The sequence below is a fragment of the Phaethon aethereus genome (genome assembly GCF_964289735.1).
Source record: "Phaethon aethereus genome assembly, chromosome: 6".
Lineage (NCBI taxonomy): Eukaryota > Metazoa > Chordata > Aves > Phaethontiformes > Phaethontidae > Phaethon > Phaethon aethereus.
In genome coordinates, this window is record NC_138580.1 from 4,745,704 (window position 1) to 4,766,245 (window position 20,542).

The window sequence follows — 20,542 nt, forward strand, 5'->3', positions numbered from 1 at the left end:
TAAAAATAGTGCTACATCTCCCATTACCACACCTATTAGTTCCCTATCCACTCGGAGATTTTCTAAATCAAGTATTGTTCATCTATTTAAACCTAATGTAAGCCTTCAAGATCATCAATATTATCAAATTTATAGTAGTAGGTACAGTACAGGAAAAGATGAGTCTTGTAAACTGGCTTCAGCCTTCAAGCACTGTAAACACAGTCCAGATAAGTTGGATAAAACCAACATACCATTAAACAACATTAGCAGTCTCTGTTTAAGTTATCGTTATTCCAGGCTTTTGAATTACATGGCAAATGGGAGCTTATAATTAACTGTTAAATCAGAATAACTAATTTTCTGTCAAATACAACTGCTAACCTTGCATTTTCAGGTAATAGTCTCTTATTAGATCTGTAGTAATGTTGGTGCTTTGGGGTTGTTTTTCCACAAAAATTCTGTTACTGGCTGAATAGCTACCCAAAAATAGTGTTAGAACTTCTTGTGAAGATAATTGGTTGTTTAATATCTACCAGTCTGCAGTATACTCATGTCAACTGTAAATCTGTTGGGACCATTAGAGGGAGGAGGCAGAGAAACAAACACCGTGGAAGAGTAAGCCAGTTTGCTGGCTATGGGTATTTGTGCCTGTAACTGTTTCCCTGGCAGAGCATGGCCCTTGTTCTCCATCACACCTCTTCTTTGTCTTTTCCCCTTCTCTTTTGGCTTAAAAATCAAGAAAACTTTCTCCTAATTAAATATTACAAATTATTACTTTACCTTTGTTAATCTTTTGTTAACTCACAAAAATAGTTTGCAGACTGTTTAGTATCCCTCTACCCTGTTCTGAGTAGTACTTACTCCCAAGTATACCACTTAGTAGGTCAGTTAGAGACGTACACACCCAAGTTGTGTATTGCAATTGCTGATCACAATGTACTGGGAATCAGGAGATCGGTCGGTAAAATTTCCCTGAAAATATGACTTTGGAGTGCTGTGCTTCAAAGCGGACGTATGCTTCTCCACCAAGGTAGTTTGGCTGTGGGAGGTTTTGACTTAATCATAAATGTGATACATAGATGTTTCCACTGGGAAAAAAAAATTGCAATAATTTACTTTATTCAATATAGATTAAGATCTTCAAAGATGTTGATTGAGGTTGGCTAGAATTATAGCTATGAAGTAGTTCTGATAGTCTTGGACCATGTTAGGAAAGAAGGTGAAAAGAAAATTCTAAGGATTAATTTTTTTGCTTTGCTATGGCTAATAAAACCAAATTTAATTTACAGCAAGAAATTATGAAGGTCATTAATGCCTTTGCCTTGATAAAATAATAAACAATTTAAATACTGAGTTTTAAAATGCATACTCTGCATATGCATTAACAACTCTTTCATAAGAGTTTATAACGATATTGTTTTATAGCATGCACGGATAATGTGCAGATTTTACAGCATGTTAGTTTCTAAATATGTAAACTCCAAAAGGAGCCATTATTGTCTTTTGTGTCAGGGTGTCTCTGGATTAATAGCCATGGGACATCTTTGAACTGTAACTTTCAATTCCTGCTTTTGCATTTCAGGGTTGAAAGCACAGATGTAAGAACTGGACCCAGTGATTTGCTCTTTAGTTAAGATTAAACCAATTCTTTAAAAATTCTATTGTTTGCAATTCTAAGTGCATCATCTCAAGCGCTGCAGTGCTTCTTACCTGTGTGGGATGCACACCTGCCCTACGCTCTGATATGTGAGCGTTTTGAGGAACGTAATTCTGAGAATGAGGGGAAAAAAAATCAATAATTGTGTATTTTCAAGTGTATATTGGAAAATCAGCTGCTTGTCATATGTGTATTTACAGTAATCTTAAAATAGTCCATAGAAGAGTAACTTAGCAGTCCTTTAAGCAAGTACTTCAAGTAAGTATCATAAATAAGCCTTAGACTAAAAGGGATTTTGAGGCAGAGTTCCCAGATGCGGGAATCCCGACCTGAGACCACTGGGACTTCTGCCATTTTCTCCCATTCACTCTCGTCATGTCTGGCTGGGAGTTGATTGTCAGTGTAACGAAGACAGTCTTTGGAAACATATATGTAGACCATAAGAACGGTAAAATTAAACGTTGTATTTTAGTCTTTAGTGAAACAACAGCGAGGCAGTGCAATCCATACAGGTGTTGCTGGAGACAGCGTTTAGCATCCTTGAGGCCTGCAGGTAATACTAGTTTTTAGCGTTCTGTAGGTGTTTGCAACTCTCGGGCTGTGTGGATGGGGCGGACTGTGGTTTATGGGTGTCGCCAGTAAATTAATAAGTAGTGCTGATGCAGATGTCCAAATAAAGGTGAATGATTTTGGTTTACCGCATTCTCAAAAAGTAGAGAATTTCTTGCTTTTTTCCCAGTCGATATGTATAAAAGATAAATTATGTGACCTTCTCGCTTTGTGTACTTACACAGTTTAGTAATGACAAACCTTAGAGCTGGTACTTTTGGGTGATCTAAATACGAGTTAAATTTTGGTCAAACATTAAGATGTGATTGTATTTAAGGTATAGCTCTGGGGTTTCAGTGAGTCATTGTCATGAGTGGGAGGGTAATGCAGGCTCTTTCAATCTAGGTTTGCGTGCCTGTATGCACCACGTCCACACTTCGGGTGGGTGCATGTTGTGGGGCTGGGAGGGAGAAGGGGCAGAGGAGGAAAGGTGAAGACCTTGTAATAGCCCTTTGGAAAATCCCATTTCATCGGCATGTAGAACGTGACAAGTTTTTGCCTATATTGTGTATTATGGTGTGTTGATCTGAAATCATCAAAGGTTATGAGTATGTTTATGTCTGCAGTGTGTACCTGATGGGTTTTGTAGTCGGTTGAGTTATAACATACTGAACCACGTATGCTCTGGATACGGCGGTGGAATAAATTTCTCATATGTGTGGGACTGTGACGGTTAAAACAAGCATTACTGAAACCATATACCTTATTTCCTGTAACTAATAGCAGCTCTCTACCTATGGAATATATTAACAATTATTCCTTTGGTTTTGGATTGTTGCTGAACTATTTTGTTGGACAGATATTTAAACATGATCTGTAATTTATGTTGTCTGACTACGTCAATGAACGGAGTTAATTATGGCTCTCTGATGCGAGCTATGCTGATGTTTGTGAAACCACACTTCTGTGTTTAAGACAGTGAATGTGTGTTCTTTGACACATCGTGGAAAATGATGAGTTTTCTTTACCTAAGTTGGTTAACAAAAATACTTTAGTTGGCGTTCACCTTGAGTTTAAAAAGAAGCATTGGTTTCTGTGGCCAGTTGAACAGTTAATTCTTCCATGCCATTAAAGTAAATATTTATTTATTACTTTGTATAGTACTCACAATTTCTTTTGAAGGAAAACTATTGGGCCAAACATCAGTGGCCCATGTAGGGACTCCATTACCTGCCATTTTTCTGCAACGTGTTCGTCATGCGGTAGAGCCGAAGCAAGTGACAGAAGTCCTGGATCAATGTTTCTGTGAGATGCTGCCTTCGACACGGCACCTAATTGCTTACCTAAATTTCTCGGTACTTTAATACACCTCTGTATTAGTCATGGCATTTTTGACACTGTTACCACTTGGGAGGATTTTCTTATTTCAGATAGTTTCTTATTAATGTATATTCTGAAGAATGCGCTGCTACATGCGGTATAGGCAGAGTAACAAATTTTTGAAGCAAAGGGTGCTGCAGCCCTGCGGATGGGGTTGAGCTGTTAGAGGAACACCCAGGATTGCTGGCTCCAGAGAGGAAGCACTGTAATGAGAAAGGGGAAGCGGTTTTGTTTTTCTAATATTTGTTGTTTTCTTTGAAATGGGGAAAAGAATACCTGGAGTGATTTATATTTAATTGAGGATTGCATTCCATCAGATACGGTGAATGTTCTCAGGCCATTTATCAGCTGTGTCTTTTTGAGACCTCTGAGGAGTATATGGTACGTATTTACCTTAACTTGGCTAGGTCAAGGGAAATAAAGCAAAAATAATAAATGTTATTTTTGTATGTGAACAAAACTGGAAGTCATGTGGGTGAAATATGAGGTAAATGACTGTGTCCTACCTCCTCTGTGCCTTTTTAAATACAAGAAATTATTAGTTATATATTATATAATTTCCTTTGCATTATCTGTGTATCTTTTTAAAACAGAAGATTTATTGTCTTTTTCATTGCTCCAGCTTAGTCAACCCCTGAAGTCAATGTGGCATATATTGTGCTGCCATTATTTTTTAGTAGTTTCGTATTTAGGTAGCATCTTGTGAAAAGATAAGAACAAAACATGCCATATGCTGCTTTTTTAGAATGTTTTTTCTAAATTGAATTTGATGTATATTACTGGTAATGTATAAAGATAATACGATGCTAAAATCCTACCAGCACTAGTGAGGATTCTAGTGAACAGTACGTAAATTTTGGGGGAGTGAGAGTTTTGTAAGAAAGCCTTGAAGCTTCAGATAGTCTCTGAAAAATGTGTCATTGCTGATTTTCACCCTCGTGTGCTGCTGCTGTCTTACGGGGTCTACGAGTGTTATGTGAAGAATTACATAGCAAGAGCCATCTAACACCCACTCCACGATGCAGCCACAATTTCAACCCAGTTTCTCAATGTAAATAGCCAAAGGGAGTTTATTGTATGGCAATGTTTGTGTAGTATTTGCATAATGCATTTTTATTAATAGATCTACATATAGGGTAAATGCAGAAGAACCTAAATGTCAGGGTCTGTAAGCGAGAAGGAAACCTGAGAACTGAAAAAGTCTCTTACCGTCAGCACATAGAGTCATTCTCTGTCCCCGTAAGGGACATACGGTGAACACTGTTGCAAAATAAAACCAAAGAGCACATTGTTGATTCAGCTAAACCTAGCGATAAAACCAGTTTCAGAACAAGTCTGATGAAGTGCAATTTGATCAGATATTTCGTGAACGGATTACTTTCTTACTGATACTGCTAATGATTTGTAAATTAACTGCAACTCCTTCTCCCTGAGTGACTGACTCAGTGGCATTTACCAACTTTTTGTGTACCCTTTTTTTAGGGGCTGAATTTGCAAAATGCTTCCCTCAAGTCCTTTGAGTTAAATTTTTGGTGACATTTGATGACAAGCATAGCATGATTAATTGCAAATTGTTCTTTAGGTGAATAGTGCATATTCTAAAACACAGCTTGTGTTTTTATAGCAGTTATTACCCTGCAGGCTCCAAAAGGGCTTTGGAATAGAGAGTATGATTTCGGTTACATCATTGTAAATTCAGGAGACGTCAGTGATCTCAAAAGTGTGATTTTTGAAATTAGGTCAGTGGAAAAGAGATCAGAATCTGCCTTGCAAGAAGCGAGCTCCAAAATGGAATGAAGTCTCTGCTTCCAGCAGGCTGTAATTTTTTCTTCTAAAAGGAACATACTTTAAAAAAAAAAAAAAAATTCACTCTCCCATGCTGTTTCAAATAATAGAGCAAATTATAATCTGAGTCCAGGCTGGATTAGGGCAAGAAAGTCAGAGCAGAGAATACTTTTTCTCTTGCTGATTGATCTGTAATGACCCAGGAGTTCTACATCACCGTTTCAGCTTGCACCGTGATGGGCGAAGGACTCAAAGCTGTCTAGAGCTTTCATATATTTTGTCTTCCAATTAAATTTATTTCGTGTTTGGATTTTTTTGTTGCTGGCTAGTTGATCTTTTGATAGCTACAATGCACTTGTAAGTTGTTTTTGTTTGTTTTCTGCCCTTTGATTCCATAGTACTTTTTTTTTAACCTGAACTTGAATTTAACTAAATTTCAAAGTTGAGATGATTGAGATTTTCTAGAGAGTATGCAGTTCTCTGTTGAATTCTCACTTCTTGTCACCAGAGGCTTTGAGAAGACAAGGATTACAGTCTGAAACCACTAGAAATTACAGGTCAGGAAATGGATGTATAGTCTTGCAATATACAGCATCAAACATGAAACCCAACCAAGTTTAACAGTCTCCCTCGTTAGGGAACGTTGAGAAGGAAACCATCAGAGAGGCAGTCATGGATGGTGAATACCTTTCAGGGTTTTGTTTTCAACTTTTTTATGTCATGGTTTTGCTCAAAGCATCTGAAAAGCAGCTTTTTGGTACCCCAAGTCTGTGACTCATGAAAGAGATGAGCAATAGTCACAGGGTTTTCATCTTTCCCTTCGCTTCGGGCAGCATGTTTTGCATCTTGTTTGTGAGCAGTTCTGGGGCTTCTCATCCGAGACCTTCCTTAAGCCTGTGATCCTGTTCTCTTCCAGCCATTTCTGAGTATTCAAAAAACCAAAACCAAAACAAAAACCCAGCAAAAACCCACAAAAAACCGACCCCCCAAAAATCCAACCAAAACAAAAAAAACCCCACACCAACCCCAAAAAAGCAACCAACCAACAAAGCAAACAACAAAAAAACCCCATACCACCCCAAAAACCAAAAACATTACATCTCCTCTAGGGTCGGAGTGTCTTGCTGAGGTGGTGATCCCAGCTCCCTGTGGTGCAGGAGGCAGTCCTGGGGGGATGCTCAGACTGCATCCCCCCAGGCTGCTCTCTGGTTTTGTCACTTACCTAAATTATCATTACTAGCAACTGTTGAGGATGAAGTGTGTTTGAATTGTTCTTTAGTTGTATCTACCACCAGGAAAAGGGGGAAACATATGTAAAAATGAATAAACTACTTCCTAACCTGTGGAAGAATGATGTGTTTAAGAGTGTGTAAAATAAAGCTGCTTTTAAGTATCTGATTGAAAACAAATCAATAAATTCAAAATACAGTATTTTTTAAAACTTGCAAATTTTGATTCATTTAAAAATTACAAATGGTATCTTTTACTGGTTGAAACGAATAGGTGTGATAATTTTGTCATCATAATTAAGTAGCCTTTTCTGAACTAAACAAATTAATACAATATAAAGGATTAATTTCACGGGAAAAATGAAGACACTGTTAGGTCTTGCAATATATTTCTGCTTTTTCCAATATCCCTTTCTTAAAGAAAATAAAACAAGGTGTATTTCTAAAGTAAAATATTTCTGTACTGTCATTTTCAGAATCCAGGGGGATCTGAAGTACTTGGAAAATGAGTGTTCTTCTCATTGAAGCCTTTTATGGTGGTTCCCACAAACAGCTGATGGATCTTCTCCAGGAAGAGCTACAAGAAGACTGTGTCCTCTGTACGCTTCCTGCCAAGAAGTGGCATTGGAAAGCACGGACTGCTGCTCTTTATTTCATGCAAACAGTGCCAGCAAGTACTAATTACAGGTAACACAGGAGTTGAATAATTTCAAAGCTCAAATTACAGAGAGGCCCTCGACCAGGTCTCTTGAGCTGAATCTTCAGTTACGTGCATGCAAGCATATATGCGCAAGCAAATGGAGACTTGCAATGGACAATACAAGTTCTCCTTCCTGCACTGACTTCTTTGGGTATGAATATGGGAAATTACCACCATGTTTGAGTTTCTTAGTCTACCTTGTCGTGCTTTGCTAGTCCTTGAAAGTCTCAAAGAGTGCACGTATATGGATACCTGCTTGTGTATACTTGTTTATGTACATCTTCTTTTAAAATTATCAAGTGAATTCAGTAATACTGAAAGTTTTCAATTGTGCTTCACAAATTAGGTTGAAGGATGGCATAGATGCGAACACTGCAAGCTGCCTCATTTGCCCTCCAATGTATCTATTAGCAAGTCTGATTTATCAGAGCGTACTGCTCGGGCTGACCTAGAGGATTAAGGGAGCAGTTTTATCTTAATGACAGTCCGGTTCTATAATGTGCCAGCAACTGTGGATGTCAGTTATGTATTTATGTAAGTGGCAAATTTCTATCAGCTGGAACCTGGACTGATAAAAGCAAGCTATTTAGGTCAACAGATAGCTATCATGTAGTGAGAATCAGTCACTCCAGGACCAAGCTGTCTTTAAACCCGGCAATTTTGCTTGGCCTACCTGATCAGTTGAGATGAGGTAAGGTGATTGTATTGAGCAGTGACATACCGCATGGCGCAGTGCGTGCTCTAGTCGGGGCACGCAGCAGAGCATCACGGTGCGGGTAGTAAATGAGTACTCGGCTGACTGTGCGCCTTGTGGAGAGAGACCGTTCGTGCATGGGGATGTTTTAGCACAAGGAGCTGCTTTTCAGCAACAGAATGAACGTCAGCAGGACTCTGAGCACACCTAGATGACGTGCTAACTAGTTACAGTTCAGAATTGGGTCTGGTATTTGTTAATAGGAGCAAATAGACATAGTTGGCTGGGAGAGGAATATGTTTTTACAAGAGTAGATGTGCTGTAGAAGGCTGCATTTGAACAGTGTTACCCAACACAATGTCTAATCCGTTTTGGAATGCATACTGTATAAACGTACACCTTTTCTGTGCCTGCTTCTGGCTTGCATTTAAAATAAGCTACCATCCCAAGCCAAACGTTATAATTAATTTTCCCCAGTTTGTCCTGTGCGAGGCATTTAGCGTTGGTTTCCTATTGCTTTCCTTTTGCAAGAATTTTGTTTTGGAGGAGTGTATATGACAAACTGTTATGTAAATTTGTCTTGTATCGCAACCACATCCTCCAACGCATCGCAATGTTATCTGTGTTCCTTCAAGGTCAGCAGCCCAAGCTGTCCAGCACTAACTGTATTAAACTAATCAGACATCACTCATAGACATACACTTCATTAGTTTAACTTACAGTTACATTGACCTAAGATAACTTAACTCCAATTTGTCAAGTAACCCACATCTTGGGGGAAGGGGGAGGGAATGATGACAAAAAACCCCCCACAGAAAAAACAACCCAACAAAAAAAAACCTCAACCCAGCAGCTTGAAAACTCACATGAAGTTAATAAACTTGCAATCTGTCATAGACTTATGTGCAAATATAACCTTTACTGACAGCAAATAAATCTGATCTAACCAATAGAGCATCTTAGAGAGGAAAGCTTTTTCTTTGCTGTTGCTGTTAGGGTTTGATCAGACAGAATCAAATAGTCAAAGTTCACAAAGATGCGATGTTTGAAAAAGAGTATGTACCTTATCCTCGCAGGCAGGATAAAATTTTAGGAACAAGGGCTGATGTGACTGGTGAGAGGAAAACTGATTAGAGGTACCTTCTACTTTACTTGCACATTTTTAATGTTTGTTTTGTAATGGAATGTTTCAAGTATTTTATTAAATTGAAAGTATTAGTGCATCAGACTACAACCTAATGAGGCTATCTACTTTCTCCTATTAGATAAAACATTGATTAAAACTAACATTGATTCTTTTGTTTCTAGCTTGCTAGTAACCACTAAGGATCAGCTTCCCAGGTAGTAGTTTGTTAAGACAGAATTCTGACTGGAAACTGGCAGGAGTGTGTGTTTTGAATTACACATTTAAATATTTCAAACTTCTTGTGAGGTTGTGGGAAATACCAAATTTGCATTATTTATAATATTGACATGATTTGTAGAATAAAATTTTTCTTTTACAAGTGTTTTATAAAAACGTGGCATTTCCTAAATACCTTGTTTCTGTGTGTTTAATAATACAGAAAGGTCACAAATATGTCGAGTGCAAGCAGTTTTGGTACTGGAGCTGTGTTACTATATTTTTATTTTCAAACTGTACTTTGTTTCAAGATGCTGGTAATGTATGATGAATAATACTGATGCTAATAAGTCTGGTATTGCTATTACATGTATACAGCAGTAGAAGACATATGTTTTAAAAGATCTCTACTTTTATCCATATAAGCTGCTTATGGGAAGGAAGCAGGTTTGTTAGTTTTCAAGTGATGTTCAGTAAGTTACGGAACAGTCTTAAAAAGTGCTTCTGAAGCAGAGTATACAGTGCAGAATCATAGATGTTAAAATCAGATGCTCTGCAGTGACCAGAGAGTTTGTGATGAACTTGCAAATTACTTTTATTAGAGAACAGGCATGTACTCCCTTGAGCAAGACTTAAAGCTGAATTGATAACGAGCAACGAATCTAATGTTACTTTTGTGAACCATGCAGCCAGTGTCTAGGTGTGCAATAAGTGATGTTCCCAGGCAAAAATGAGATTTCCTCAGAGCTGTCACAGGGAGAAGATGTCCTCAACCTTCAAGGAGAACACAGGTAGCTATTCTGGAAGGTATCAGGGATTTAGTATTTTATCTGCAACACTGCGTAAATTTATATTATTTCCCTGATGCAAAGGCTGTTCTGTGTTTCTCCAGAAAAATGTTGCTTTTCTGTTTTCACGGCTTCATTGTGCAGTATGTCGTTAAACCAGCTCACATCTTCATTTATCTCCTTGAAGGAGGACAGAAGCCCTGATGAATGGGGAAGATCAGGCGCACAGCGAGTCCCTCCGGCGTGGAAGGAGAGTTTTTGAAGGTGGCATACTTGGCTAGTAAACTTGAAATGGTCTAAAATATTGATGTACAGCACCCACAGAACTGAGCAGTTTTAAGAGCTTTCTTAATTGCTATACAGAGACTCACATGATTTTTCCTTAATTGGAAAGAAGGTGTCTCTTTGGATGTTGCAATTAGTATACGGAGTTTCATCCTTGTGGTGGCAATTTCCAAATTACAGCATTTGAAATGTACTGAAAAAGGGCAGAATTACTGTCTGCGTTCTCTAGACAAGTTTTTCAACAATTACAGAGTTTTTTTTTTTTTTTAGCAGCTGATGGAATATTATCATCTTCATTCCGTAAATTAGGAAGGTCCAGCAGGGAGACATGACCTCCTCCGGCTGCTGGCAGTCTGCGGAGCTGCTGCATTGTCTGCTTTGTCTCCCAACTTGCTTCAGACAGCTTAAACTCTTTGATAAATGTAAATGTCTGATCTTGTCTAAAGTTGTCTTCCATAGCACATAGAGACTATTCAGTAATTCTGGAAAGCATGTAACAAAAAATAATTTTTTATAGCTTTTATCTTAATTCAGGGAAAGTTTTCAAATCTGAAAATACTGCTGCAGAATTTAATGGGGAAAAAAAAGTTGCTTTTCTTTTTCTATAATTCTAGTCTTTATTACCATGAACAATCTTTTAAATTTCAAATAATAAAACAGTTGATGTGACACAGTAGACATAAAGCATTTCCTATTTTAGGGACTATCTTCTACAGAAAGTAATTCAAAACTAAAAAAGTTAATGGTATAAGACTTAGATCTGTAAAATGAAGAGCCTAAATACAGTGTAGCTTCAGTTCGTTTTAATAGCACTGCTAGATTATTTTAAAAAAATATATATAAATATTATGTGTAACATTCAGTACTGCCCCCCAGGTAGCTGTTCATATGAATAAAGATTTTATTTGTAACAGGCTCTAGCCCTGAAATACCCCTAGGGTAAATGTTAGCATATATATACCCCTTGATATTTGACAACTATATTTTAAAGACAAACTCTATGCTTTTTATATTTTCCAAAAGAGAAAACAAATCATTGTTTTCAATTAATAGAGCTCTGGGAAAAAAAAAACGAACCTGGGGGTGTGGTGTTCAGCGATGTATAATATATTTCAAGAGTATGTAATGTAGACGTGTTGTGTTTTTTTTTTTAAAATAACGTGTTAAGACTACTAGATTTAGGATTGTTTCCGACCTGATGCTTTCATTCTGTTCTATAAGGAGAAAATGTGTTATAGAGTGAATTCTTTATTAACTGATGGACGGCTGTCACCTAAATGTCCTCTTAAAAACAGTGATCCTGTAAATTTTTATTTGAGTGAGTAGTTCAGTGTACAAGTGGTCCCACTGAAAACATAACACAGCTTGCATGTGTGAGCATTTGTAAGCTAGAGAACTTACTGTTTTCTAGATATTTTCTTCTCCAAAAAATAATTGCAAGTAATATGTCCTGGAGAAGATGTTTGAAGATGTGAATTGAAGTAAGGCAGGGCAAATTTCAGCCATTTCGTTAAAGCTGAACACGTAGAGGCCCATTTGTGCTAGGAACATGTCTGTCTTTTTACATCTTTATGTCAAATACTGGAAGTGCATCTTTGTAATCTTCATGGGAAATGGAATAATTTTCCTTTCATTAGAGGCCTTCCCAGCATTTGGCCCTAATAACACTCAGGTAAGAGATAAATAAATTGTATGTGCGAGTAGTACATTAGTTGAAGTGAAGATAACCATGTACCTGCAAATTAAAAAAACTTTACCTGATACTATTTTTTGGATATATATATCTCGATATATTTTGACACATATTTTATGGTGTTTGCTTCTGCATATAGGTGAATAAAACTTGAATCTCATTTATGGCATCGACTGTATTTTGGTCTTATTGCTCAACTTCATTGCATTTGAAGACGGGACGTGGCTCACCTTATTGGAATTGCTGAAGGATTTTCTGCCCAGAGCTCTTCCAAGTTTCACACCATTTCTTTGTTGCTCAGTGTAAGGTTAAGAACTGTGTATGTGTGTTTTAACTGCAGTTTTATGTCAGATGCAGTGGAACATGCTCCTAGAGTATAGACTGGTCAGTCCTTTGTGTTCTGATCACTTGATCAAATAAGGTGACTAAGTGTAATAGCTAATAGCCCCTGAAGACGGAGTTCAGGTCTCATCTTTGATTAAAAATAGAACGTGGGTGTAACTTACTCGTTTCTGTAGCCTCAGTGATGTAACTATGTTCTTACCTTGCTGTAGACATGTCCAAACCAGGAATAACAGAAATCCTTCATTTTAAGGGGCAAAGCACACTGAAATGAGGGTGCAGGAGGCACTGCTTAGTCCTGTGCTCCTCTTTTACACTCCCTAGCTGAGTAAAGGGTCATCACTTCTTTACTTTTATTAGTGCTGAACTTGCTTGTCTTTTTTTTTTAAACAAATAAGTTTGAGTTCACCAAGGTTAGTTCACATGGGCTTGTACAAATGCATACATATTTGTCGTGCCCACGCTTTGCACTAGCTGGTTGGGAGCTGGCTTCGCGCTGGGGGCCAGATGGCTGTCCTAGCGCTGCGTTAAGCCTAAACTAATAAACCCTACTGAGATATGAGACACAGGCACCATGTACGGAGCTAAAACAACTTTGTGACTTCTGACCAGAGCTGGCTAGTGTCCAGCCAGCTTAAAGTGTAAGCAAAGAGAATATATGTCCATATGGAACGGCATGAAGCTCCACCACTTATCGCAGATGATGCTCTCCACTTCTGTAGTCCCAGATAATAGAGGGTGTCCCAGCCTGAGTAACGAGTGTGAAATTCTCTCTGACGAGGGAGAACTTGGAGGTCATCTGACACTGGAAGTATATAACGTGGGAACGTACGTGTAAAACTGAGTTTTGTGTGATTTAGGTTAATATCACCCAAAATCTGTTTTGAAAACTTCTTCTGAAAATGTTATCGTTCAAAATAAACCTCTAAAGAAGAGCATATAATCAAATGCATTTGAGAATTATTTTTATCAGAACACTAATATAAAGCAGTGTTTTGATAAAGTTAACAAAAGAAAAATGTTTACATTCTAGAATTGATTTATTTTTTTAATTGGGAACATAGTGTGAATGTAAAAAATTAAGTAATTGGTACAAAAGATTAATCCAGTGAAAAATAAAGTAATCAGTAAAAAATTAAGTAAGGTCTAAGGGCAAAATCATTTCCTACTGAGGATCACGGCAATGCTGTGCTTTCTCTGCTCACAGTTAGAGGGCTAAAATTTACTTTTCAGTATGATGGAGAGAGGCTGCCTGAAAGTTTTCATGAAGCTGGCGAAGGAGGTGGGATCTCCTTTGTTGGGCAGATTAATTACCTTGCTGCTGTGGTGTAGAGGGGCTAGGAACAACGTTCTGGCACTCAAAGTCCTTGTACAGTACGGAGATTTGAGAGCAAATGTTTTTATTCTTAGGTCTGGCTGCGTTAAAAACTTGGGGGGAGGAATCCAATAACGACAGAAAAAACCTTCTTTTAAGAAACGAGACAAATAATTTCCTAAGTGAACTACCTGAAATTTATTCAGGCAGGCAGCAATGTGATCTTAAACATTCACTTTGCGTTAATCAACTTTGCCTCGGATAAAATGCTGGCAGATGGTAGCTATTCATTTTAAAAGTGACAGGTTTTCTTTGTGTTTTTGTGTGGAAACCCCCACATGCATGCTTTCCTCCAAAAACTTTAGTTTAATTTGTCCAGCGTGCTTTTTTCTAATACGGTCCCGTTATTAGGCAATTTCACAATTTGGGTAGTTAAAAGAGGTTTTAGATGAATTTAAATGCAGGCTCCTTTCTTTGATGTCAGTGGAAGTATATATATATATGATCTCAAATTTGGCAGAAATAAGATGGGAATGATGAAAACAATGGAAGGAGAGGTGCAGGACCGGGAAGGACGCTGGTTGGGACTGCTGGGTGATCTATAGAAAACGCTAATGTGAAATGGCATTTGTCCGTTTGATGTGTAAAAGATTTGCTGAAATTCCAGAAAAATATTGTGATGAGACAAGGAAAGAACAGTAGGTTTTTTTCAAGTCCTAGCATGTGTTTTCCTTTATGTTCTCAAATGCCGGGTGAAATCCTGATTTTTCTTTCTAAAATGAATTTTATGAATCACCTGGAGAATTGATGTTTACACTGCTGGCAGTAAAATGTAATGAAATTGTGCATTATGATTCAGTATTTCTACACTTAGGATTTTAATGAGTATTTTATCTGTCCTTTTAAATGGTTGCTGTGTATATATTTTATTTCTAGATTAGTTATGGGTTACATTCCTATTTTCGAATAACAAACATACGCAGTACTATATTGTAAAGGGTATGATACTTTGTATAATTCATTGTCATTCTAGTCCATAACACTAATTTGATCTTCCAAAGGGGAAGAAACAAAGCTTTCGGTTTGCATCTAATAAACAGTAAAATCTAGATTTTTTTTTCTTTTTTTCCTGTGCTGCTTTTTTCCTAATCTCAAATTATTTTTTTGCACTTAAAAAGTAAATAATGCAAATTTTCTCAGATACTTGGTTTGCACAGGATTTGATTTATAGCTTTATATTCCAGTATCATAAATAACTAGTTTTCTTAGTGAATACTCACAGCTTGTCTGGATTTTGTGAATTGATATATAATGAAAAGAATTTTTATGCTGTTTTTAGCAAAACAGTTTTGGGAGAAGACCTACATTCACATTAATTCCCCGCCCCCCCCCGCCCCAACATTAACTTGACCCAAATACATTGGAGTTTGAAAGTCTTGGCCCGGGTACTTGCGGGACATCTCCCAGTCTACAACAGACCAAGAATTTGGCTACCTAGTTACCTTTAGTTACTTAGTTCAGCCTGAGAGCTCAGTACCCAGCTCAGGTGGCTTCACTTCCACTCCCCGTAGCTGCTCACCTTGTCTCTGTTGACTACAACTGCCATAAACCTGGGGTAGGAGCTTTCTCTGATGAGCTTGGGTGGTACAGGCTGGAAGTTCAAGCAGTATTTCTCCAGCTGCTTTTTCATGCCAACTGGGGGCTGTTAGTATCTGCTGTGGGTGTCCATGATTTTCAGTGTGGAATTTGAAGGCACTGGCCAGGTCCATGGTCACTCTAGAAAATGTGCCCAAAGGTGGTTTCTGGTTTTATCTCCTTGATTCCTCTGGGATTACAACTGTGTACACATTTATAATGTGCACGTGACCATGTAGGCAGGGTGATACCTCTTAACACATAGTGCAACTTGATAGGGTTGTGGAAAGGTGGTAGAGTGAGGTGGTGCTCCTGGTCCAATGTCCACACAACGTGTTATTTCAGGGGCTTTTACTTCAGACTAGGTGTAGCCTGGTTCTTAAGGACTGAATGTCATAAGACGAGGCTGGAGTCCATTAAATGCTCTTCGGGAGCATTGCCTCCTGGTGTAGTTTCACATGAAGGGATCCAGTTCATAGTCTTGGTGTGAGGCGACGCATGCTAGGTGAGGATGGCTGTGAGATGGATGGTTGCTTCATAAATGCTGTTCTGTATCAAAACTGAAATGCTAACCGAAATTGACCCATAAAATACTTGATTTTGTGGTTTATGATTGTTTCTTCCCTAAATGCACAACATACAACTGGACGGTAGTTGGATTGCAACCTATATGCCAAATTAAAGTGCAGTGGAATGTGTTAAACTTAAGAAGGACTTCTGACTCCCTCAAACCTCAGTTTGATCAATTTATTTTCTCTTCCTCCTTCTCCTCCCTCTTATACTGCTCAGCCCAAGTGTCTTGGGAATGATACCTGTTATTGGTCTGCTTTGAATCATTATGATGTGATTAATTTACCCTTGCTTCAAAAATAATACTGATGATCTACGTAAATTATTCATTTGAATATCTTTGACAAACGCAAAGCCACCGAAAGGCCCTTTTTTTGGTCTATCATTCTATAAAGATTTTTGCAATCTACTTATTCCCTTGGACAGTATTTTCCCTTTCTTGCCTTTGTCCTTTGTCCCTGTCTCTTCCTCCCTTCCTCCTGCACATACACTTTGATGGTCCAGTGGACACAGTCATTTTTAAAGAATGCTTTCCATTTCAGAGCACGTTTTTTTTAATTGTTTATGTTTATAACCTTGCCTACTTGTTCGTAATTTTTCATTTTAGCTCTCTTAATTTCCATTTTGTTTATTGCACGCTAGAGCTTGTATTTCTGTCTAATAGCAATTTGAAGAAAGAACGGAGGAAACAGCAGTGGACGCAACATCAAAAGCAAATACGTGATTTTCTTTTTGCAGAAGAATTAGTGGAAGAATTTATACCTGTTAACAGTATTGTTTCTAACAATTATTATGGGGAAAGATGTATCTATAGTGGGCCTAATGTTTATCTCGCACCGATGTTACCTGATGTAACTACTTAAATTGTTTAAACTAGTGGTTTATCAAATGATTTTTTTAAAAGGTGTAGATTATTATAAGTAGAACAATAGAAAATTATTTCAAGTTTAATTTTGGTTGCATTTCAGTGGTATTCCTGCTATGAGTTTTGCTAACTTGTGTTTTCTTTAAGTATGATAGTATTTTTTTAACGTAATATATTCTGTTTATAATGAAGATGCGTATCTATTTGGAATATGGAAAAATCTTGATGGAATTAAGTCTTAGATAATAACATGAGGAAATTTTGGAATGCATATTAATACTAAGTATATTATATATGGAAGAATTAAAAAAATTGAAGAGTAATTTGAGAACATCTGCAATTTTTTATTTATGTAAGATAATATCCCATTTTTAATTAAAGTTGGAATTTAAGAATGATAAATCGGACCATTATCTAGTAGCAGTTAGTTTGCAGGCATTTTTTTCCTACTGTTCTGCAGATTGCTGCAGGTTTGTCAGTGCCTTTGGCTTTTGTGAGTAAAATGCATTTCCTACTCGTGGCAGAATAGTTGTAACTCACTAAGCATGGAACAGTTGTCATGCGTAGCGACATCTCTATGTTTAAACCCTGAGGAATAGAATTATTTCAAACAGTGCATATGTAGAAATTTCCTGGTAATCAATTTTATTAAAAACGTAACAGCTAGAAATTTTATATGCCAAATGAATTTGGAGAAATAGTGCTAAGGATACTAAAACTATGCAAGAAGAGGAGATGAATTTCAGGGGAAATTGTAACGAAGGAGTTATCTTTTATTTTATTTTGTTTTTTAGAGTGAAATGATGCTTAAATTAACTTAGAAGGAGAATTTGTCTTACTATAGCTATAATGTAATAAATTGTAGATGAGCCAAAACTAGATGATTTATCTGAAGGAAGTACAGAAGTACTCTACATCATACTGTTTACAGTGCCAGACATAGCTTCTGTCTGCCTTGTAGCCATTGACAAAAAAGGAATGTGTGCTTTAGACCTGTTTTCCTTCAGAGATGTCCAGTTCAGCTTGACACAGGCTGAGGCTTGTATTGGCGGTTAATAGGTGGATGGAGGGGAGTGAAGGTTTTGACTAGACTGCCGGGGTTCTCTACGAACTGCCCATTTTGTCGTATTCGGCAAGTTTTTGAAGTTTTTTGGTCTTCGGTAGTAGACTGACCTTTTTCTTGTTTGTTCTTTTTTTAACTTTAGCCCTTAAATTACTACTTTATGCTATCCTCACCCTAGACTATAGTTGGTTCTGAGTTATTGTTACATCAACAAGTCTTAGCAGTGTGGTGTCAAAGTGGGAGGAAAAAGAAGTTGGGTAGGTGATTTGGGAGTAACTTGAGTTAGCCCAGCGTTGCCATCAGGTGTTACACATCTCGTGGTATTTTTGACTCTCAGTTATCCCAGGAGCAAACAGTCACTTCATACCTGCCCTTTTATCATCCAGGTCATGCCTGCTGACCCTGCTGGTGTTGCCTTCTCTCTCCATTACTTTCACAAAACTTCAGGATCCTGACTGGGAGAGAAGTTCAGTTGTTTGGGGTCAACTGACCGTTGTGTCTACTGATCGCTTTAGATGATGGCTTCAAGATGCCAGTCAAGAGACCTGTATGGAAGAGGACTCTGTTACGGAGTCTTCATAGCTATCTACTCTAGACTGCTGCATTACTCCAGGCTATACAAGTGCAGTCTGGTTTGCAGTTGTACTCACTCTTGTAAGGTTTAATGTTGGCCTTGCAAAGGGTCTTGTGGCCCCAAGTCTTGGGGAATCAGTCCTCAGTGGTTTCTGTGGCTGTTGAAGCATTCAGTTCTGAAGGTGTTTTAAACATGGATCTCGGGTCTTGCCCAAGAAGACTGGAAGCTCTCTAGGCAGAGGTTGTAAAGAGGAGTTTCAGAAAAGAATAGTTTCCAGAAAAGACTCTAGAAAACCGGAGTCTAATAACTATTTGAAATTACATCATGAGTTAGAAATGATAAAACCTACCTTTTCTTCACCATCGCTTTTTTTTTGTTGTGACATGGAGCAGGGAACCTGGAGAGTGGTCTTGCGTTGAACTGATACTCATTCTGGTACAAATAGACTGAAAAATACTTGTATGTATTTTTGCATATCAATACAGGAAAAAACCCCTAAATTTTAATGTGCCATGCTATGTCACGCTGAGTGGAATATACATTCAGTATTAAAAAGTAAGCATCTATACTTTTTAATACTAATTTCCAATGTTAACAGTTGTATGGAGGGTCATTGACTTTGTGGATTGTATGAGGTCCCTGGGGTTCAGGCGTGTTTGAAGACAATATTTATGGTGTCTGCACCTCCTGTCATTAGCAGGCATTTTTCAAGGGACTGTTCTTAGATTATATTTTGCACGTGGCTCTTAAGTTTTCTTAGATACTGACTGGAAACAAGTGAAGGATATAATAATTTTCCTGTGCCTTCAAGAGATCCATTGGTGGATGATGAGACCAATCTGTTCAGAGCATGGGTGGAGTCGGCGTATCTGAGCGAGCGGGGTGAATGAATTGGTGGCAGGGAGGGAATTTGAGATACTTGTGTGCTTCCTGTGTTTTTAAGCGGTATAAAGGATATTTCAGCTGTTGAGATGAAGCTCGGCAGCTGCTCTGCAAACTCCTAACAAAACAGGGGCCTGAGTTTTCTTTATCTCAAGCATCTGCCTCTGACCACAGATGTTGCTGGGCCTCTGTATTTCTCTTAACCGGTAGTCTTTGAATTACACAGTCGATATATAGTAATAATGAGAATGTTTTTTATTGGATAAGATGAGCCCGGGAGATAATACTGTTACCTTTTAATTGCTAGGTGCATGCTAAGACTCTGAGTCATGAAGAGGAAGCTACAAAAACTGTGCGCCAAGCAGATGCTTTGCAGCGGAGGAAAGCGGCTACGCAGCCACGTTCTGGGCTGTTACAGCATCGCTGTGGTATTTGTCTTCCCATTATCTCTTCAGCTTTTTCACAGTGAATTTAGATCCATACTTACGGTTTGTTTTTTGGTTTTGTTTTTATCCTTCCAGAACGTGCTGTGGAATTTACAACTGGTAACTTCGTTAACTCTTGTGTATAGTATCTTTAATTTTGTCTTTAAAATATGGAGCGTTTTGAAGTGTGAGCGGTGAGGTAGGATATTCTGTGTTTTTGGAGATTGCTAGTGGTGCACGCCAGGACAGCCTTCTGACCACGAAGCCCAACCACGCTTGTTCTATTAGCTGTACTTCAGAAGTATTTGTTTAGTTTTTTCCTCAGATGGATAACCAGTATGGAACATTCTGTCCACAAAAGTCTTATTAAAGAGGTTAGAGCATCCTTCTAATTATGAAAAACTAATTAGGCAGATTGTTGCGCCTGCAACCAGAATTTTGTATTTTAATGGATTTTGAAATGCGGTATGCTCACTTTTCCTATTGTAAAATACACTTTTCTTTTAAATGTCTGGAAATAGTCTTTTTGAGGAGAGTAAGAAAGCAGTAACATTTTAATTTTTGAAGAATATACGCTGTAAAATTGGTGAAATCATTAATTCATACCAGCTTCTTATTGTGGCAGTCAAAATTCTTTTGTTACCTTCCTGTTGGTTGATTTAAAGTTTTTCAACTGCCCCAAAGAGGAAGTTGGATTGAGTTCCTGTGAAGAAACAATGTAGTTTGTGGTTGCATTAAAATTAGGCTTCGGTGGCACACAGATCTCACAAATTGCTCTTTGGTTACT

General features: G+C 37.9%; 1 protein-coding gene across 7 annotated transcripts in view; it reads left to right on the top strand.

Moving 5' to 3' along the window:
- Positions 1 to 7,087: 7,087 nt before the first annotated feature.
- Positions 7,088 to 20,542, top strand: part of GTDC1 (glycosyltransferase like domain containing 1) — a gene marked incomplete at both ends in the record, with an annotated part of 125,578 nt that continues 112,123 nt past the window's right edge. For all 7 annotated transcript variants that reach the window (XM_082001707.1, XM_082001708.1, XM_082001711.1 and 4 more), the window contains one exon: positions 7,088 to 7,269. In XM_082001707.1, coding sequence (XP_081857833.1) covers positions 7,088 to 7,269 — 182 coding nt within the window. The remainder of the gene's footprint in view (positions 7,270 to 20,542) is intronic.